At 53.2% G+C, this 14,556-nt stretch overlaps 1 protein-coding gene across 1 annotated transcript in view; it reads left to right on the forward strand.

The window, feature by feature from the left end:
- Positions 1–14,556, forward strand: part of SND1 (staphylococcal nuclease and tudor domain containing 1) — a 500,999-nt gene that overhangs the window by 49,996 nt on the left and 436,447 nt on the right. The window contains exons 7-9 of the mRNA XM_073329019.2: positions 1,194–1,352; positions 2,295–2,401; positions 3,611–3,701. Of these exons, the coding sequence (XP_073185120.1) occupies positions 1,194–1,352; positions 2,295–2,401; positions 3,611–3,701 (357 nt within the window). The remainder of the gene's footprint in view (positions 1–1,193; positions 1,353–2,294; positions 2,402–3,610; positions 3,702–14,556) is intronic.

The following is a 14,556-nucleotide window of genomic DNA, read 5'->3' on the forward strand; positions in this document are numbered from 1 at the left end:
CGGGACAGGAAGTGACCTTGTATCCCTCTGAAGCTGTACAGGGGAAGCAGAATTTGGAACCTCATATGGCCCTCTGGGCTCCTCCCCCAAAACAGCCAACAGCAGCTGCAGCCAAGGGTGCAGGGGGCAGCAGCCTTCCTGGTCGGCGGCTCTGGATGTGCCCTTGGGTCACTGCCCTCTGCTCCCCCTCCATGGGAAGCAGCAGCCTTCTCGCTTGCACTCTGCCTGGTTTCCCCTCTGACTTGCTCATTGCCATTGGCTGTTAGAGCCCAGCATCCTGTCCCGTAGCCGCCCACCTCACTTCCATCTGCCTATTGGACTTCCCCCTTCTCCTTGCTCCTTCCCCTCCCTTACTCAGCCATCACTGCTTCTCCCCCACTTCATTTCCAAATGCCTCTCTTTCTCTTGTCTCCACCCGCCCCGTGTGCCCCCCCCCCGGCCTGAGTTCAGTTTTTGGTTAATTTAAACAATAAAAAGATATGAAGTAGAGCAAGAAATGGAGCTGCAGTGTGCCCATCCCCTGCATGCTGCCTTCCTTTGCACCCTTCATCCGTATTTCAGCCCTCGAAGGGTGGATGTGCTTCCAGGCAGACAGAGAGCCCTGATTTCTGATCACGTGTTGAGAATCTGGCCTTTTTAAGGTCTCCAGTTGGGCACCCAAAATTACTAGTGTGAGCCTCGGCCTGTATCTTGGTATACTAGGATATACCAAGAATACTAGGAGTAATGTAATTACACAACCATTTCCCCCATGGTTAACAGCACTTACTGAGAGGGTGCCCAGATGTCCCAATGTTATCAGGACTGTCCCGATATTAGGGGCTCTGTTTTCCACAGGACCTCTGATCCCCCATCCCAACTTTTCTCAGTGCTATATCTGGGTACCCTACTTATTGAACAAGTGCACGGGTCTGAGGCTGTTCCCATGGAGTGGACTCCAGGATCCCAGCGCGGGGAACTAATGGTTCCGGTTCATGGTCCGTGCGCCAAGGTGCCCTCGCTCTGATGCTGGTGATCGTAAATGCGGTGGAGGCGTGCTCTGTTCTGCGCAATCCGCGGTGGGAGTAGGAGCAGGAGCGATGGTGGTCCATCCATCCCTGCTCTTCAATTACTTTTGCCAAGCAGTCTGCCCCGCCCTAGAGGTCTTACCAGCGCGCGCCTCCTCCTAACCTGCCCTTGCCTCCGTGTCGCAGTGCCCGACGTTCAAGAGGGAGGCAGATGGCACAGAGACACCGGAGTCATTTGCAGCAGAAGCAAAATTCTTCACCGAGTCACGGCTGCTGCAGAGAGATGTGCAGATCGTCCTGGAGAGCTGCCACAATCAGAACATCCTGGGCACCATCCTCCATCCGGCAAGTGGGGCAGGGGGTCTCCGGGCAGATCCCAGTGCGATTGGTTACCACCATCGGGGAGAGCAGAAGTGGGTTGTTTTTTGTTTTTTTTTCCGGCCTTTTGCTCATGTGCCGAAGCTGGGCATATCCGACCAATGGTCCCAGTGGTACTGTGGGTTCACAGTCTTTATCTCTGGAGCTTGGGGTTCAAAGCTGCGCGGCATGGCCACTGAAATGGAGGAATGTTAGAGTTTCAGGGTGGGTGTCAGAGCACACTCCGTAGTCCATGGGGAGCCAGTGCAGAGAGCACAGCTAGCTGGGGAGGAGTGCTCATGGTGACCCGGGTTGCTTATTAAACTGTAGAGCCTGCTGCACTCTACACCGGGGGGGAGCTCTACGGGGCAGGTGGCTTTATTGCTGGGTAGGAGTTCATGGGTGCAGTGGGATACCATGGCCGGTGGTACGGCAGGCCAGGGTGGAGACACTGGGCAGTCACTGATGGCAGTAAGGGGTGTCTGGCTGTTCAGGCACGCAGTATCCAAGGGGCCCAGCAGGACTGCAGCCCAGGTGATGGTCAGAGGGCCACTGCCTCCCCTAACAACCCCCACTGTTGAGGGCCAGTTTTAGTGCTTTCCTGTTGGCTAGATCCCTACTTGTGTAGGGGGGACAGTCACTAGTGTGGCTCCTGCTAGCCTGGGGTGCAGAATGGGTCCCTGCCTTCCATGGGCTGGCTGCAGCTGTCCAGTGAGCCTGGCATAGAGCTAGTGCTGTCGGGTCTCAGCCAGGGCTGTGCCGAGCACAGTGCTGCTTCCTTTGGCAAAAAGGTCTCAATGGCTTGAGACTCCTCCCACATACTAGTGGGCCCTGAGGCGGGTGTCTGTCTCGGCCCTGGCGGGGAGTGACGTCAGCCTCCTAGCTCCAGGAGTGTAGACTGACTCTGTTGTCTCCCCCTCCTAATTCCAGAATGGCAACATCACGGAGCTGCTGCTGAAGGAAGGCTTCGCGCGCTGCGTGGACTGGTCCATCGCAGTGTATACCCGCGGGGCTGAGAAGCTGCGAGCGGCCGAAAGGTAACTGGTGGCTGCTGATGCTGGGTGGCGATGGTTCCGGGGCACAGGGCTCCCCAACCAAGAACTTACCCAGAGTGCCCTCCACTGGGAGGGCTTCATGAGCTAAAGAAAATCACATCCTTGTCTTCCATTGGCTGCCCCCAGCTGCCTGAATGGGGCAGCATCAGGGAGTTGGGCCCAGCTGCTTGGCTGTGGGAAAGACAATTGTCTGCCTCCCCCTCAGCACCTGGTGACAGCTGTGTGGTGTGCTCTGCATACGGGGAGGGGGGGGTTAGCTGTGCTCCAGTGCAGGTGAGAGACTGCTGCAGCCAGCTGGGAAAGGCTCAGAGGAGGGTGATCTCCCAACTCTCTGGCTGGCCTCTCTCCATTCCCCCTTGGTGTCTGGTGGGGAATCCCAGAGCTGCTCTTTGAAGAGGGAGGCTGGGTGTGTATCTCCTTCTCACAGCTAGTGTCCAAGCAGAGCAGATGGGACCCTGCCTGTTGCCTCCTCTGGGTGGCTGGCAGCTGTGGTGCTCCCCTGCCGCTGTCTCCTATTTTGGCTGAAATCTGGGGGCATCCTTCCCCTTCAGCCCATGCCCCTGGAGCACCGCTCACTGCCATAGTCTGCCTCTTGCATGCAGCTTTGGAAGAAGGCAATCTCTGCCATGGGCAGTGGGGAAGGTGACCATGGGGAGGCAGGAGCTTGGCTGGTCCCTTGGCATATAGATTCCAGCCAGCTCAGGCCTGGCGTCACCTGCTCTGCTCAGTTGGACATTGCTGACTAACACAGCACTCGCCTGGCTGGGCTGGGAGCTGCAGATGGGCAGGATACACTACTAGTTTGGGCCATGGCTTTCGCAGTGGGGGCCTGATACTCAGAGGCCTACACATGGCTTTAGAGGCAAGTGGCCTGATTCCCAGGAGCACTGACTCAGCTGCTCCCTGGGTTGCCTTTACTTTTCTTGCTGTCCTGATCCACTTCCTCACTGTAGTTTGGTTACAAAGGCCCATTCGGCTGCTGGGGAGACCTCGTGCCCGGAATCAGGACTGACATGGTGCTCAGAGCAGTTGCCGGTGCATGGATGCCATGCTGGCCTTGGTTAGATGCGGGTCACCATCTGCAAGCGGCTTGGCTCTGTCTCCTGCAGTGGAACTATGCCAGCTTCAGTAGGGCAAGATGCATGCCCCAACCCTAGCTCTGGATGGTCACATGCATCTTTCTGTTGCTAGGTACGCCAAGGAGCGCAAGCTGAGAATCTGGAGAGACTATGTGGCACCCACGGCTAATCTGGACCAGAAGGACAAGCAGTTCGTTGCCAAGGTGAGTGCCTTGCAGGCGAGGAGATGTCTTGTTCAGGCTCTCACGACTTGAGTGGAGCATGGAAGACAGGTAGCCACAGAGCATGTGTTGCTGCTGGTTTCATGGTGCAGTGGTCAGGCCAGAAGCAGGAGATGGGACCTGATGGATCGTCGGTCTGATCTGGGGTGGCAAATGCTACATCCTTGTAACTTGCAGCTGGGGCTGCTAGCACAGCTGATCATGGTGAGATGGTAACAGAGTTGGGCTTCTTTTCAAGCCTGCCCTGAGCCGCAGCAGTGCCTGCCACAGGTTGCCCCTCAGATGCAAAGGAAGAGCTGAATCTGCAGCCAACATGCTGTGCTTGTTCGACCCTTTGCATGTGGGAGCATTTGTCCCATGGAGCTCCTCCCTACAGTTACCTGCCCTCCATCCTGCTCCCTGCATGCACCCTACTCTGTCTTCCCCTCCCTGTGTTGCTTCTCCTCTGTGCTCAAACCTCCTTTGATGGGAAAGTTCCAGGACTGGCTGGAGCGGGGTGGTACTGAGGAGAGAGGGAAGGGGTTGAGGTGCATGAGGATCTGATCGAGAATGGCCTGAACTAGTGGGTGAGCGTGCGAAAGATGCATGTGGAAAAGTTTAATCCTCCAGACTTGAAATAGAGGATTTTGCTCCACCATGTGGCCAATGGTGAGTAGTGCAGGGACATTTCAGCTTCTCCTACAGCGCTGTGGCCAGCAGAGGGCTGCCTGGGCTCATGGTAAGGCTTATTTTGGTAAAGTTCGTTCTCTTCAGTTGCGTTGTGGTGTGAACCCTCCTGCAGCCACCCCCTCTCCTTCCTTTCCAGAGCTGCCTTGACATGTGGATAACGGAACTCCAATGTTACAGAAGTCAGAGATGGAGGAACCCTGAGTTTAGAAGGGAGATTAAACCCTTTTGAGTCAGGGCATAAACCAACCATTGACTGGTCAGGCAGGAGGTTTCCCTTGGGGGCAGATTATTCCAGGACTGCCTCTGCTGCAGGATTTTTTGCACCTTCCTCTGAGTCAGCTTGCCTGTAGTGAGGTTAGCCAAGGCTCTGATCTGACAGAACCTGGCCGGTATTCCTTGTTCATCCTGTGTCTGTTACAGTCACTGCTGACAGCCCTAGCTGAGATCAAAGCCCCATTGTGCTAGGAGCTGTACAGACATAGTGAGCGATGGCCCCTGCCCCTAAATAGGCAAGTGTCCTTCCCCCCTCATCCTCCCAAACCTTGTGTTGTCTAAGGTTAAAACCAAGCCCTGTCTCCTTCTTCCTTTGTGCCCTACTCTGCTGGCGTCTCTAGAGCTAGCGAAGCATTGTCTGCGAGTTCCTGTGTGTGCTATAGGGCTGTAACCTGCTGAATGCAGTTTGTAAATATTTCATACTATGTAACCACATCAGCCTGCTGCTTGGAGATTGGGAAATGGTGGGAAAGCCACTAGATGGTGCTGTTGGTGTATAGTTAGGCTCTGGGAAAATATGCTGTGTATAAATGCATGCAGCTGGGGAGGTTTAATTTGGATGGAAATGCCTGAGAAATGGGCAGTCTGATTTCTTGGAAAGTAAACATAACCCCCTGCTCTCCATTCCTCCCCCACTCTTTGGGAATGCTCCCAGCAGTGGCTCTCGGCCCCCTCTGGGTAGAACCTCCTTGCCTCTCCCCCTTGCAGTCTGCCCCTAGGATTCCAGCCTCTGTAAACTGTCACGGAAATGGAATTACAGCCTCATTATCAGCCTCAAATGTCAATCAGCTGCAGGATGCTCTCCTGCTTGGCATTCTCCTCTGCATCTGTAGGAGAGGCTGCACTGGGTGGTGAGGAGTCTGCTGTATGCAGGAGTGGTTGGGCTGTCACCGATTAGAACACTCTTCTGCTCTCCAACAGCCCACAGCTGGAGGAAAGGAAACAAAGTGCCAGGAACAATCAGGTGGTGCCGCTCACCAGCGAATGCTCCATACGTAGGCATTATACCTACCCCATGCATCTGTTAGACACCTGTACCTTGGGCAGATCTGCGGCATAAGGAAGATCCTAGGGCAGCAGCTTAGCATGAAGGGCTGGAGGAGGACTCAATGGCTTTGGAAGTTAGGCTAATGCCCATAGCCACTGGCTTCTTAAGACTACAACGGGTCATCTCATATCTTGCTACCTCTAAAGCACAGTGCAAGACTCGTCTGACTTCACAGGTCTACCCTAATTAGCACAAGAGATGTTCTGGTGGCTGAGTCTCTTCTCCCATCCTGTTGGTATGTAGCCACCCAAAGACAGCAGCTCTGGAATTGCATCCTTGCTGAAGGATGTTTAGAGCACAAAGTCCTCCCAGGATAATGTGGAGACTTTAAACCTTGTATCTGGCACCTAGACATGGCAATGAGGTCCTAAAAACCATAGAAATGTAGGTCTGGAAGGGACCTTGAGTGATCCCCTAGTCTAGCCCCCTGCACAAGGAAGTCTAGACCATTCCTGACAGGTTTGTCAACCTGATCTTAAACTTCAAATGATGGGGATTCCGCAACCTCTCTTGGAAGCCTCTTCCAGAGCTAAGCTACCTTTAGAGTAAGAACATTTTTCCTGATATCAAACCTAATTCTCCCTTGCTGCAGATGAAGCCCATTACCGCTTGTCCTGCCTTCAGTGGCCATGGCGAGCCGTTGATCTCATCCTCTTTATATCAGCCCTTCACATATTTGAAGACTGTTCTCAGGTCCCCACTCAGTCGACTTTTCTCAACACTAACCGTGCCCAAAGGTTTGTTTAACCTTTCCTCATAGGTCAGATTTGCTAAACCTTTCATCACTTTTGCTGCTCTCCTATGGACTCTCTCCAATTTGTCCGCCTCTTTCCCAAAATTGTGGTGCTCAGAACTGGACACAATATCCCAGCTGAGGCCTCGCCAGTGCTGAGCAGAGTGGGACAGCTACCTCCCATATTTTACATACATTGCTCCTTCTAGTACATCCCAGAGTATTCACCTCTTTCACAACTGCACAAGAGTGACTCATGTTCAGTTTGTGATCCACTAAAACCCCCAGCTACTTTTCAGCAGTGCTACCGCCTAGCCAGTTAGTCCCCAGTTTCTAGTCATGCATTTGATTTTTTCCTTCCGCAGTATAGTTCTTTGTCTTTGAATTTCCTCCTGTTGACTTCAGACCCATTCTCTAATTGGTCAAGCGCCTTTTGAGTTCTAATCCTCTCCTCCAAAGTGCTTGCAACCCCTCCCTGCTTGGTGTTGTCTGCACGTTTTATAAGCACACCCTCCACTCCATTATCCAAGTCATTAATGAAAATATTTATTACCGGAGCCAGGACTGACCCCAGCGGGACCTCACTAGATACGTCTTCCCAGCTTGACAGAGACCCATTGATAACTAGAGACAGCTAGCTGAGAAACTACTGGTTAGTGCAGGAAGGGAAACGGATTCCAAGCGTGTGGGGGCCACCTGACAGAGCAATGCTGGAGTGAGTTCACAGAGCTGGGTACAAGACCTTTGTTAGTAAATGTCATGCTGGATTCTCAGCCTTGGAGACTGAGGTCCTCTTATCGCGGTCTAATCACAAAACTCTCCCATGGTTCAACCTTTACCTGGTGGGGAGCAGAGAAGCTTGGACTGAGACTTGAACGCCAAATGGACTGTTGCCTGACCTCACGTGTTGCACTGGCCAGAGACCCTTACGCAGTGATTCCTGCTCCCAGCACAGAAGTTCAGATTGATCCTGGAGCGAATTCTGAAACTGCACAATGGTTAACAGCCCTTGCTGTTAAATTTCTGCACCTTCGCTTGATCCACGTAATTCTTGGTGCTCCTGCTATAGCTGCTGACAAGTGGCGCAGTTAACTTCTGGTGGCTCCTGGGATGAGGACCACCTGTTCAGAAGGAACTGGCCTGACCCCTTCCCCAAGCTCACTGCGCATAAGCCTTTGAGGAGATACTGCTTCATTCAGGTAGAGCTGTGCTTTGCATCCGCCCCAGTACAGTGCCGTGTGCATGCTCCCGTCCTCTGGCTTTCAGCTGCCGAGCCTGGGAGGAACGCCTGGCCCTGCAGACCCTTTCCCACAGGGCTTGTGGAGTAGATGCCCCAGGTCACGGCACGGGGCAGTAGAAGTCTTGCAACAAGGGGCATTGGAATGCAGCAATACAAATGCATCACGTTTGGCTCCTGTTCTTGGGTATACTGGCAGGAGTCTGTCTTCAGTGTGCCAGTGGTACAGTCTAGTGATGCAGTTGCTGTGCCCTCCAGGGTGAGCACAGGGGTATTCAGTGCATTAACTCCTGCCAGGCTGGGAAACAGGGCACCTTGTTGGTGAATCTAATCTGTCCCTTTGGCCCACGCACCTCCTAGTCTACTGGAGCACGGCCATAGGTCCCAGTGCTAGAAAATGAGCCAAGAGGCAAAATTCAGCAGCAAAGGTCCCCCTCTGCCCCTGGCTGCGACTGACTTTGGGCACGATGTGCGAATGTGGCACCAATCCTTTAACTGAAGGTCTCTTGCCTGGCAGGTGACTGGACCCTTTGACCTTCTTGAGATGGTTGAAGTGTCCTCCTAGGGTAGGCCAGTGCAGGTGCCTTCTTACCAGGGGGTGATGCCGGCTCCTTGCATTTGGAAGATGCCCATCACTGTCTGATCTGGGAGCCCTTTAAGTTGGAAATGAATTAAATGAACCAAGGCAAGTGTCCCCACCCCTCCTTTCTCAGATCCGCCTCCTGGTCTGGGGCAGCTTTAGCTGGGGCTGGACTGACACCACTGAGTTGGGAATGGGTCTCTGCACAGAGATGTCTGCCTTGGGTTTGGCCTTCTTCCTTCTCCCCCCCTCCCCCCCCCAGTTCTGCTGAACGTTTCCTGGTGTCTGTAGCAAATGAATCTCGGGAGGTGGAGGGAGGTTGGGGGCAGGCTGGGGCGAGTGGAGAAGAGTGTCAGACCTGTGTAATTCTACTGGGGTCCTCCCTGGTGTGTCAGAGCTGTTGAGGCTCGGGGTGAGCTGCCACAGGCAGGACTAGAGCTGGGTGACTCTGGCTAGGGCCTCACCCCTGTGCCCTTCAGCCTTCCGAGAGGCTCCTGGGTGCCAGCACTGGTTTGCCTAGGGAGCTCCCCTCGGGAGGGGCTGGCCCCATCCTTGCTTAGCTGGAAGCCCTGGGGAGGGAGGATGAGGGAGAGCTCTCCCTGTCTCTTTGGGTTAGGGGGAAAGCACATTAGCTTCACATCTGAAACTTGGCTTCCTGTAGCAGTGTGCTGGCTCTGCTGCCTTTCCCATGTCATTTCTGCTGATCACTGCTGTTTCTTACCATATGGTCCCCTGGGCGTGTGGCTGGCTTCCCCTCCCTCACTGCACCAATTCCGAGAACTCGCCTGGTGTTCTTATAGAAGGTTTAATGTGTGCATGGCCAACAGCTCAGCTCTGATGCCACGAGAACAGTCCAGAGGGCTGGGAAGGCCCCGGAGTCTGGCCTCATCCAGGAGCACCCCAACTGAGGGCTCTGCTTAACTTGCATAGCCAGATGCTGGTGGCTGGTTGAGTGATGGCATCTGTAGTCAGGGCTCGGAGTGGTCTTAAAGCACTGGGTTGGAACTCAGGAGATGGGAGTTTTTCCCAGCTCTGCTGCTGACCTACAGGGTGACCACAGGCAGGTAATGCTCCCTGGACCTCCATGCCCCTCTGTAACATGGGGATATTTCCTCCCCACCCCCAGTCTTGTCTGTTAGACTGTAAATTGCTGGCTAGGGCACTGCATTCCCTGCTTTGCCGGTGACCTTGGCTAAGTCGCTTCCCCTCTGGCATTCCCCCCACTGTCTTGATTGAGACTGAGCTCACTGGGGCAGGGCCTGTCTCACTGTACCTCAGTGCCCCACGTGGTGCCCTACTCTTATCTGGGGTCTGTAGGCGTGGCTGCCGCACAAATCATGGGTCTCCCCGGTCCATATCTCTGGTAAAGGCGCTGTGCAAATGGTAGAACTCCACAGGCAGCATCTGGCCAGCTGCACTTCAGCTGCTCCTGGCTTAGCATGAAGCTCGGGCCCCTAAACTCGATGTGCCCCCGTTGCCTTCCTGTGTCATTGCCTGGTAACACCAGCCTTCTCTTCTGCTCACATGCCACTTCAGCAGAAGTGTGCAGTCAGCGTTTCAGAAGCAAACTCTGGGAAGCCCCTGAGTGGCACCATTTTTGCAGTGTCAATTTTTGGTCCCTCTTTCCTCTCTGAGAATTGTAAGTGACAAGGAAAATCAGGACAAATGTCTGAGTGCTTTAAAGTGCAGGAGCTTAAATGGATGTTCGTCAGATGCGTCGCGCCTTGCGACCCTCCTACGGAAGGTGCTTTATAAACACTCATCAATCCTCCCAGTGCCCCGGAGAGGTAGCTAAGTACTTGCTGTCTCTCAGATGGGGGAACTGAGCTGGGGACAGAACCAGGTGGCTTCCCTGTGCTATAACTGCCAGACCACACCATACGCTCCTCCGCCTGGCATGAACCTTTCACATTTGAATGTTCATCGCAATGTCTGTGTAGCACACTAACGAAACCTGACATGATCAATGCTGCAAAAGCTGTTGGCTTGATTGCTTACGCCATCTCTGTGCTTGGCAGCCAGTTGAGCCCCTTGTTCCACTGACCGTAATGATGTCATGTAAGGGTTTTGGGGTGGGGGGAGAAAACCTTGCTTAGCTGACACTGTAGTATTGTGTTACAGGCAGTTCTTCAGACCATGGCAAATTGGCTTTGGATAATTTCAGATCCTGCTGCCATCGTGTTCAGATGATGGTACGAAAGTGAGAGTCCTGATTATTTTTTCGGTTCATTTGAGAAGCGTCAAGAGTTCTGGCCCTAAATAATAGGTTTTAATTTGTCAGATAAACAGTGGGGTGTGTGGGAAGGAAAAGTAGCGGAAATAATCTCTAAAGGATTAAAGAGGCTATTTCTTCTGAGTACCCCTGTGCATATACTCAATTCGCAGCCTGAATGCACTGGGGGTCTGTCCTGTACAGAGCTGACTGTGTTATCAGCACTTAGTTTTTGGTGTGGAATGTATTTGCTACCAAGGCTATGCACTGAAGTGCCCATGTTGGGAAATGCAAAGTTGAGGTTGCTGAGGCGAAGCTTGCCTCTGCCCCTTGTGCACATGCCCTGCCATAGCTTTAATCATGTAAGCAGGCTGCTTCTCACTTTGAAGTGTGAAGGTAACTTGTCTGTGCTGGGATGTTCAGGGCAGCTGCCTTTAATTGCCATTCAGGAGATGAGAGCTTCTAGACTTGCTCCTCAGCAAATGTAGAGGGGCTAAATCTGCCAGCCCTGTTTTCTCTTGCTGTTATACTGAACATACAGTCCTGAGATTTTGGGGTACCCTGAGGATTGATCTGGGTTGTGCATGCTGCCTTTTTGCATTTCCTGGCTTTAAGTGTTGGCATGTGCAACAGCAGCCTTCTGTTAATGGAGTTTTTATTCCTGGGGTTTTAAAAGGGAAATGGTGGAAGATAATAGGCTAGAGACCAGCAGCTCATTTGAGGTGCTCAGGGCTCTGATGGAGCTCTGCCTTTTTCCAGTCGTGTCCCGATGGGTCCCCCACATCAGCTGTTTGCTCCATGGCTATGGCAGCAGTCGTGCTGAGCAGCTGACGTGGAGCACCCATAGGGACTTGCATCTTGAAGAACTCGAGCTACTGCACAAGGGATGTTACTTCGCTTCACTGCACATCTGTTAAAGCCAATCTTAATCTGTTCTAACATTGATCTATTGTAGATGCAAATAAACCTAATACAACCATTAATCTCCTAAAGCACATGTTAATAGCACAGTTAAGACAGGTGCATTAAATAGCCGTGCCTCACTTGCTGTGACACCATAGTGCATGACCGTTACTACTACAAAGGGACAGGGCTCCCCACTGATTGTGCACCCATGGAGCCCTGCCTCATTCAGTATGCGAGTTTGCTCTAGATTTCGCTAACAGTTCGTCAAGGGATGCACACGTTTCCTTTGCAGAATGAAAACGGTTTTAAAAAGCAACAAAGCTGCCCATCTGCAAAGGAGACCCTCCAGACCTTGGCCAAATCTGACCCAACATTTTTTGGAACTTGCCAAGTCACATATCTCTACGGTCTGCCACATCTCAGCTCTGAGGATCAGGAATGATGGGTTCAGACAGTGATTGGAGTATCTTTCCCAGACCCAAGGAAGAGCTCTGTGTGGCTTGAAAGTTTTTCTCCAACAGAAGTTGGTCCAGTAAAAGTTACTTCACCCACCTTGTCTCCAATATCGTGGGAACAACACTTACACCTAGCCTTCTGGTCTTGTGATTAGTTAACTGCCATAGGCACTGACTTCCCCTCTTTCATGTGGATGCTCAGCCCCACCCCTTCCCTGCCCCCATTCCAACCCCTTCCCCAAAGTCCCTGTCCCAACTCCGCCCCCTCCCTGCCAATATTCCAACTCCATCCCCAAATCCCTGCCTCTTCCCCTGAGCGTGACACATTCCCGCTGCTCCCCCACTCCCGGAGCATGCTAAAGCTGCCAAACAACTGTTTGGTGGCGGTCAGGTGGGAAGCTCTGGGAGATAAGCGGAGGAGTGGGGACGTGACATGCTCAGTGCGGGAGAAGGTTGGGCAGCGGGGAGGGAAGCTTGGCTGCCGATGGGTGCAGAGCACCCACTAACTTTTCTCCATGGGTGCTCCAGCCCCGGAGCACCCACAGAATCGGTGCCCATGCATCTGCGATTTCAGTGTTTTCAAACCCCATGGCAATGAGGTTCTTGAAAGGAGTCACTTGTCTCCACCCACCAGTTAGAGCTGATTCCTTTGTGGGGCATTAATATTGTCTTAGCAGCTCTACTGGGGCCTCCATTTGAGCCTCTGGCAATCTTCTCCTTTGTGTCAAAAAACTGCCTTTCCTGTGGCAACAATGTTTGCGAGGAGGGTGGCTTTGTTACAGGCTTTGATGGCAGAACCCCCTTACATGCAGTTTTTAAAAGACAAAGTAACCCTGTGGCCGCGCACTACACTTTTATCTAAAGTAGCTTCCCAATTTCACTTGAACCAAGCAATATATTTACCATTGTTCTTTTCTGTTGCGTTCTACCCCAGACGAACAGCATCTTCACATGCTGGATGTCAGGTGAAGTTTAGCTTCCTATCTGGATAGGACCAAAGCTTTGTTTCTCATATGCAGACCCAAGGAAGGGTTAAGCAGTCTCGTCACAGCCTGTCTCCAGGTGGATAACTTCCTGTATTGTGACCGCACACAAGTAGCCCAAAGGGTAGGAGCTCATGCCCCGAGAGCCCAGGCAGTGTTGACAGAATTCCTAAGTGACATTCCTACAGTGGACGTTTGCAGGGCTGCCACTTGGTCCTCTGTGCGTACTTTTACAGACTGCTGTGCCATCCCTGCTGAGTGCAGAGCAGCTGCAAATGTTGGGAATGCAGTCCTTGTTTAAATAGACTCCATGCCCCACCTCCTGGGAGTACTGTTTGGGAGGCAGTAATGTAAAATGCACAGTTGTATTGACTCAAAGCAAAATGCCACCTACCTGTGACTGGTGTTCTTCGGGATGTATTCCACGACCCAGCCTCTGTCCCCTCTGCACTGGAGTCTGTGCTTCTGGTGGTTGATGCTGAGGGAACAGCGCTGCCATTACACCACCAGGGGAGGGGCTAGGACCGCATGGCAGGAGTGCTGCCCCATGGGCTGCTAGGTAACGTTCTTCGGCTGGGCGCACACACCCAAGCAGGATACATGGCTCTATCACTTCTTGAAGAACAACACTTGTAGGCAGGTAACTGTTTTGTCCTGCCAATCTCCTCCCTGCCACCCTTTACGAGAGAGAGTAGCTGGCACTCCGAATGGATGGTGTCTCCTCCAGTCGGTGATGGTGCTTGTGCCTGTGGCTGAATGGTGGACTCCCAGGTTTCTTCTGCCTGCCCCATGACTCCTTCCGAAGGGACTGCTACCTGTGCAGTGACCCCAGCCCCTACTGGCCGCGGAGCAGGAGACAAAGCGTGGGCCTCTGACTGACTCCCCCGCCTTGCATGGCTGACCGTGGTAACCGTGCTATTGCCATGGGTTCATTCATCCAGCTGCGGGGGAGGGCACCCGCTTGAGTGCGTATTGTCTAGCTTTTTGCAATGGGAGTTCCCCAGTACCCTTTGTTAACCACTGCAAGAGCCATTGACAGATTCTAGCTCAATTGCCATGGAAATCTGTCTGGTGTGGGGCATGCACTGGCATTTTATTACTGTAGTGCCAGGTGCGCCCAGAGCCCTGCTGTGCTGTGCGCGTGGCACACTCTTCAGGAGACAGTCCTTGTCCCAGTCCGAACAGATGAGCTGGGGTGGGGGTGTGGGTGTGAGCAGAGGCACGGTGGGGATGGACTTGCCCCCAGGCATGCTGCAAGTCAGTGGGAGAGCTGACAGTAAACCCAGACCTCCTGAGTCCTAGCTGTGCTGCTCCTGCTCTGAGCAGGAAGGACCCCCCGGGTACGTCTGCACTGGAATAAGACCTGTGGCACGGCCTTGGTAGCCCAGGTCAGCTAACTTGCACTCTCCAGGATTGCCATGCAAGGGTAAAAATGGCTGTGTAGCCGTTTAGGCTTGGGCTGGAACTGGGGTCTGGGACCCTCCTCCTCTTGGGATCCCAGGACTTGGGCTTCAGACAGAGCCCAAATGTCTACATGATAATTTTACAGCCTTGTGAGCCTGAGCCAGCTGATCTGGGCCAGCCGCCAGGAATGAATTGCTGTGTAGAGGTACCCCAGCGGCTACGCTGTCTTGGAGCTCCTGGTCGGTCAGTTACTTAGTGCACTGTGCTTTAGACTGACCGGCTCTGCTCTGAGGAGCTAACAGGTCAAGGTGAGTGGTGCTCAGGTACCCTGGTGGTG

The sequence above is a fragment of the Lepidochelys kempii genome, chromosome 1 (genome assembly GCF_965140285.1).
Source record: "Lepidochelys kempii isolate rLepKem1 chromosome 1, rLepKem1.hap1, whole genome shotgun sequence".
Classification (NCBI taxonomy): domain Eukaryota; kingdom Metazoa; phylum Chordata; order Testudines; family Cheloniidae; genus Lepidochelys; species Lepidochelys kempii.